General features: G+C 39.4%; 1 protein-coding gene across 1 annotated transcript; it reads left to right on the forward strand.

Annotated features, from left to right (window-relative positions):
- The first annotated feature begins 277 nt into the window (after nucleotides 1-277).
- LOC147712982 (uncharacterized) lies at nucleotides 278-7,166 on the forward strand. Its single transcript, XM_086919765.1, has 4 exons — nucleotides 278-323; nucleotides 1,850-1,963; nucleotides 3,861-3,962; nucleotides 6,326-7,166. The coding sequence occupies exons 1-4, from the start codon at nucleotides 278-280 to the stop codon at nucleotides 7,018-7,020; spliced, it is 957 nt and encodes a 318-aa protein (XP_086775891.1). The 3' UTR covers nucleotides 7,021-7,166.
- The last annotated feature ends 443 nt before the right edge of the window (nucleotides 7,167-7,609 follow it).

Genomic DNA, 7,609 nt, shown 5'->3' on the forward strand with positions numbered 1-7,609 from the left:
TACTGGTTCTGCTTGACCGGTCTGCTGCCTTCGATACCATTTCGCATGACATCACACTGAAGTCCTGGCAATTACAACAGCTGCTAATCCATGGAGTGATCAGTTTTGGCCGGCTGAATTAGGGCCACTTCCAGAACCAGCGCCAGCAGTAAAAAGCCTCGGCATCAAAATTGATGCCCTACTATCTATGACACAGCAGGTATCGTCTGTGGTGGGCCTTTGTGTGGGCTTGATACGCCAGTTGCGGAAACTCTCCTCACTGCTGTCCTTTTCCACGATGAGGCTGGCGGTCTCCGCCTTGATTCTGGCACGGCTGGACTATGGTAACTCCTTATACCATGACCTCCCAAACAACCTTCTGGCCCGATTTCAGGTTGTAATGAACGATGCGGCCAGGCTTATTTTTAACAAACCCAGGCACACCCGAGCTACGCCTCTACTTTGCAGCCTACATTGGCTGCCAATTGCTCAAAGAATAAAATGTAAAAGCCTCTGCATTGCGCACAAGGCAATCTACGGCTCAGCCCCCAAATACATGCCAAGTAGTTCCCTCCGGTCTGCTGAGGCATGTAACCTGTTATGCCCTCGGTATAATCTTACATCCAAGGGTGGGAGAGCTTTCTCTAGCACCGTCCCCTTGGCATGGAATCACCTGCCCGTAGAACTCAGGAAGGAAACTAACCTGTTGTTGTGTAGGAAGAAGCTGAAGACTGCTTTTTGGGGAGGCGTGGGGGCCTCTGTAATTTGGCATTCTGTGCCTACTGATGTTGTGTGTCCGCTGATAGCGCTTAGATACCCCTGGGTGATACAGCGCTCTACAAGCTCATAATAACATAACATCCTACTTAATCGCCTATGCGCATCTGGTGTCGAAAGCGCAGCCCTGAATTGGCTCAGGAGCATCTGACAGACCGCTCTTCTAAAGTGCAAATAGGTGACTTCTCCTCGGAGAGACAAGTTAGCAACAAAGGTGTTCCCCAGGGCTCTATTCTGAGCCCCACGTTATTCAACCTATACGTGTCCCCCCTAGCCAAACTCATCAAATCTTTTGAGTTTCAAACAGTGTCTTTCGCAGATGACACTCAACTGTTAATCATCATGGGATCAGATGTCACAGAGACCAAAAATCATTTCAAACTCTGTATGATAGCCATAAACAACTGGATGAAGAATAATCATCTTCTCCTTTATGCCAGCAAAATAGAGATTTTGCTTTTTGGGGATGCAGCCAAACTATGGAACAACGACTGGTGGCCCCCCATGTTAGGACCTTGCCCTTCACCTAAGACGTACAAAAGGGTGTGGTGATGGACGGAGCATCTGAATCAATCAAACACTCACACCCAGTCAAAAGATCTGGGTTTAATCCATCACCGTTCTTTAGCCCACTCTGCCACCCCAGTTCAGACATGGCTATATGCAAATCAGTCTGACCCTGTGCCTCATGGGAACAGTCCAGCCCGAACTGCCAAGCCATGTCTTCCCTGGACTGGAAACAAGCTTCCGAGGACCGGTTTCTGGCATTCCAGCTGTCTTCAGCCCGGCTTGCTTGAATCCAGTGGCAAAGTGAGCAAGGGACTCACGTCTGAGCATACCCTGCCACACTTATGGCGGCCAAAAGCGGTACAAAAGGGGTCGGTGATGGACGGAGCATCTGAAGCAAACACTCACACCCAGTCAAAAGATCTGCTTTATATTTGCTGCTCTACATACAACTTTCATTTGAGATTCCACTTTCATTACTATCATTCATTTTATTAAAGTTATTACTATCATACATTTAATTAAAGTAATAATGGTACCTGGTTGTATAGAGCAGTTTGAAACACAATACATATTTGTTCAACAGGAATTCCAAGCCTCAATTCTGACAATTGTTTGAGGAAGGATGACGAGCCAAATCCTCTTCAAATAGATCATCTTGGTGATGAAAGAGGCAAGCACAGAACCACTCCCAGCTCAGGTAAATTTCAAATAATTCTGAATGTTTACACTGATTGGACTGACTTTTAGAGACCAGTTTTAATTGGGGCTGTATTAACCGAAGCACCACCTCATCTCCTTTATTTGTTCTGTATACTACTTACACTTGTGCTACCTCTTGCCATGGTAGAACGCATTTGTATATAATTGGGGATTGAGACCTGTGAAACTTCACCAGTTGTATGTTGGTGATTTAAGGATCTCAACAATGTAATCAGTAAGCCTCTCTCTGTGTGGGACATTTTTACAGAATCTGAAATATTTCCTGAACCTATCAGAGATGCAGAATTTATTTTTGGCAACAGTCCTAATTGAGACTAGACTGGTGTTAAGGAGGGATTGGGAAAAACACATGTGGCGATTTACAGCACATGTGGCACACCTAAGTCAACCATTGGTGTAATTTTGCTTTGTTCCAAACATTGAAATTCAAATCTGTATTCATAAACTCTGGTTTGGTGAAATTTTACATTTGAAAAGTGTACATATGAATGTAGAGAAATCATCATTATCCATATTTACAAAGGGTGGGGGCAACAGATTTGTGGGTGTTTTGGAAGTTCCCCCTTCCAACTAGTTGTGACCAAATTCTTAAGTTTATGTGTATTCAGAAACCCCTTTGCAGATAGATTTCCCACCTTTCAATGTGCCTTTCAAAGGCTGAAATGGGGGGGGGGGGGGAGCAACAACCTCATGTTTGATAAGAGTGTACGAGAAGGGGGTTCTACATAGGCAGAAATATTTTCTCCATGCTGAATAATAAAAGAAATGTGCAAATGTACATTTTCATGGGATGATTAGAGCATGGTGGGAATTCCCAGTTAAGTACATTAAACTCATGAAAATCAACAACTGGTATAGATTTTCAGAAACATCCTATGATTCTTAGTGAATACCAGAAGAGTTGGAAATCTGCCTCAAACATAAGAATAATCCTGGAGCATTACATTTATGAGTTTACCACCCATACCTTTGTGGATTGGGCCCAGGAAAAGGGCTGTAAATTATGTGTGCTTATTTTGTTTGAGTTCAAAAGAGGTGAACAGGACAATGGGGAAACGGATCTTACATTCTTTTCTCAGAAAGTACCTGGCTAAATTTACTTTTAAAGGAGGATTAGAACATTTTGGATCAGTACTATTTTTTCAGTTTAGTATAGTTTGTAATTGGATAGTTTTAAGAGAAAAAATATATACATTCAATGAATGTGGCTTATAGACGGGAATAGCGATTTTAAAATAAATGTTTTTTAGAAGAGTTCATATTTTTTATAGGTACTCCGGATTATGAACTTGAGTGAAAATAAACACTGCTTATCACTGCAGTAAAGTTCTCCATAAAAAAGAACTTGAATATTTAAAGAGTACTTTTCTATTTTTTGCTTTGAACACTTCAGTATCAACACCCATTGACTTTCACAGACCTCCTAAAAACGAAAAATGTTAATTAATCCCCATCCTACACAAATTTACATAAGATCTGGGGAGGAGATTGTTGCCTAGTGGCTACCTTTGAATGGGAAACAAGATTTGAATCCTAGCCTCAGACAACATCCTGTGATTCTGGGCAAATCACCTAATCTCCATGTACTTAGAAACATGTGTAATATAATCTGCTTCTCTGGTAAAGCACTATAAAGCCTGTGGACCAGGTTCGCACTATATCAAACTGTAAAAAGAAAAAAAAGTAAAACAAAGATCTGGAGTTTACTCTGTATACTCTCGATCCTATGGTATCAAAGCATTTTTTTTAGTACTATAGTCCTTTTACTGGAATATAGACTGCAACGGTTACTGAACTCGCAATTTTTTAAAAGAGGTTTCAACCTAATATATATTTACATGGTGAGCTTAATATCCTTCCATTTCCATTATCAGCAGGCCTGGAGTTTACTTCACTCATCATAAAAGAAGAGAATGAAATATGTTCTTTGGACCATCAGGAGATTCGAAGTAGAAGAAGCATCAATCTTTCTACACGTAAGTAAACTGTTTGAAATAGCTGGGAAGGTCATCTTTAGCAGTATTATCAAATAATCTCCTAAAATAATGTTGTGAAATCTGATTGCCTTCAAGCTAAATGTTTTCATGTTTCATTTGGTGTTTTGTTCGCTTCCGAATATGTATAGGATTTTCGTTTTTTGATCAGCACCATACACTTATATATGTATGTATTAATTTAAGTATCATTTGTATAGTGGAAACCTAGCCAAACGACAGTGGAGCACCTATCCAGCTACATTGCCCTCCATGCATGAACTTACAAGACAAGGCTAAGAAGCTCAAATCAGATAATTGGGTGATGAGCAAAAATGTGGTAAAATAAGCTGTTGCCTCTATTGTAGACTACTGTTGTCCATATTTGTGGCTGAAATGGTGTCTAGCATACCTTTTTCTGAGTGCTTGACTGTGAATAAACATTTCTGCTACTGTATATTGTATCAACTCTGTAACAAAGGTGTACCTGCTTATGTACACCTGTTTTGTTATGTTTTTTTGATCCTGCGTGCTATGTACCAGCATATCAAAGTATCAAGAATGTATGTGCATTGTTAATAAAAGGATAAATAAAGGTTAAAAAAACCTCTGTAACAAAGGTACCTTTCGTCAAAGTTGTACCATCTCAAGGGTTAATAAATACATGTTACTATTATTTAATTCACTTCTATTGCAAGGCCATTATATGAAGAGCAGGAAAATAATGTACAAGACTTTATTAACATTTTTGAGTTTGATCACAAGCAATACCAGGGCGAGCAGAAATGATATAAGCAGCAACATTCAAAGTATTTTCGTTTACAAGCATTTTACTCCTACAATAAGACCATTCTCTTTACTTGCTCACAAAAACCTTCTGTTAAGTATTGTTGGTGGACGCTCAGAGTAATTCAGCTTTACTTTCATTTTATGTCCACTTCATAATGAGCATAATTGTGCTTTTACGTGAGTGTAGGAGCATCATGGTTATCAAGAATTACAGAGTATCTCAGTCCATTTCCTGCTCATCCATTAATTCTAGCAGCTCAAGATGATGCCATGGATAATTTCTCCACATCATGCTGTGAATAGCCTCTCTCGTGTACTCGTAGCAACTACTGGCAGCAGACTATTTATTACATTTCATGTATAGGTACCAAAAGAATGAGCACACAATTTAGGTGGTCAGTATTGGCAAATGGTGAAGCAGCTGCAGTTGGAGCTTGGAGAAAAGTTGTTTCAACTTTTGCCATGACATATGACAATCAATTGCAAATATTTCAAATTTAAGAAGCTGATTCACAAGGTGTTGCTCTTAGTAGTTTTCTAGAAAGATTATGTTTACATTTTTGTATTTGTTCTTACAAAAACAAGAGGAATGTTTCTTGCCCTATAGGAATCTGATGGGATTTTCTAGCGGAACAATGAAACAATATCAAATGAGACTGCTTATTACATATTTAAACAAAATTACTTGCATTGTGGGCTAAGCTTTTAAATATGTGATTCTTGCCAGGCAATTCTGTAATACAGTGTTGTATGAGTCTTTAGAAGGCATCAATTGATACCAACATTTTACAAAAATATTAGAGAGGATGAATGCTGCAAATGTTTAAATTGTGGTATTTTGATTATCAGAAAAAACATTCCACTTTTGCACAGTAAATTATATTTTGCCATGAAAGGCCACAGGTCTTTTATTTTTTAGGACTCTTATTTTAATTTTGCTTTAAAACAATTACAGTAAAATACATTCTTGTCCAATAGGTAGGAGCTATTTTTTCTAAATTGTAAACTAATGTATTTTTACACAAGTAAAAATGCACAAACCTAGGACATGTGAGGGGGCAGACTTAAATCCATCTTTATGCACGGCCTTAATACAAATTTATTGGAGAAGTGTGGCTCAATGAGTGGAGAAGTGTGGCTCAATGATTAGAGCGGCAGACCCTGATGCAGAGGTCTAGCCTGGGACCAGGGTTCAATTCCCCGCCTCAGCGGGTCTTGGGCTCAAAAATTCCACGGACCTGATCATTCTCGCCTCGGTGCCTATTCCAATCATGGAGTCCCACTCTGCAACTCTGGGCAATAGCTTGCTTAATCTCCACAACGGCCCCCACAACGCTAAGGATGCCTGGCCTCCACCTTGGGGGTGCCCAGGAGTGGACACCTCACAGGGAAAGTCAGGATGGGTTCCACAGCGGTATTCGTACAAGCGCCTTGCGACCCTTGCGGGTGAGTAGTGCTCTATACAAGTATCAATTTACAATTTACAATTTTTTATTGAACTATAACTTTGGGTGTTTTCTTCATATGTACTCTCCAACTCTTAAAAATGTAAACACTGCTCTTCCATTTGATTTCAGCTCAAGAAGAAAGTATGAACAGGAAAAGGAAAGACAGCGCCTGTACTGAACGCCTACCAGTAAACAATGTTTCATCTTGGCAAAATGACATAAATTTGCCACAAACCACTGGGGAGGAGACAGAGCCTCAAAACCAGTTATGGTCCGAAAACTACTGGGGACTTGGAGTTGAAAGAAATTCCGACTGTGAAATGGGTTTCAGTAATCCAACACATATTAATTTGCAGCTATGGACTCCTAAAGAAGGGACTTCAGACACGAGTAACATGCATTTCAGTGGTCTGAAGAAAGCATCTCTATTTCAAACCACAAAGCAAATCCAGAGACTATACTCTTGCAGTGAATGTAAGAGAAGCTTTAGTCTAAGGGGAGAGCTTATAAGGCATTTTAGAACACATTCAGGTGTTAGACCATATGCATGCACTCAATGTAATAAAAGCTTTTCTAAGAAGGGAGATTTTACCAGACACTGGAGAACTCACACTGGTGAAAAACCATACGAGTGTACCGATTGTCACAAAAGATTCAATTTGAAAGGTAATCTTGATCAACATCGTATATTAATACATTCAGGCGTAAGACCATATAAATGCGATGAATGTGAGAAAAGTTTCAGCCGGCAAAGCCACCTTACAAAACACAAAGAAATACATGCAATGACATTCCTTAGCAGCCATGAATTAGAAGGCCGATAGATGTTTCTCTTGTTATTGTTTATTGAAATGTTTTATTTACATTACGAAAAAAAATAAACTGGTTGATTTTGTACACGAGAAACATTCAACACTATCCATTTGTAAAAATAAATAAAACTGTAGACAATAAAATTGCACATCCAAAGAGCAGAAAGAATAATTTGTTTCAAATGGAATGTTTTCTTTTGACTAAGTTTAATATACCTACTGGAATGCTTACTCTGCCTCAAATGTTTGGGATGCGCACAGAGGGTGGTCAGATCAAAGGAATGACTCCACATCTTGCAAATATTAGGAAAATGGGCACATTATGGTAAAAACAAAAAAGTACAATTTCTGAAATTGAACCAGGGTAAAGAAGGGACTGTTATGCAGTAAAAGAAGAAATTAACCAGCTAAGCAAACATCATGTATGTTATATTTAATATCTACAATGCAAACTTTCACAGTCAAAACAGGATCAAAGTGGTAAGAGAAGTAGGGGAGTGCAGAGCAGATGAACCAAAACATAGGCAGGAATTACCCTGTTGACAGTGTATTTTTAGCTGATTCTCAGGGCAAGCTGGCGAAAAAGCTCCACCTCCACTTC

The sequence above is a fragment of the Lissotriton vulgaris genome, chromosome 5 (genome assembly GCF_964263255.1).
Source record: "Lissotriton vulgaris chromosome 5, aLisVul1.2, whole genome shotgun sequence".
NCBI classification, from domain to species: domain Eukaryota; kingdom Metazoa; phylum Chordata; class Amphibia; order Caudata; family Salamandridae; genus Lissotriton; species Lissotriton vulgaris.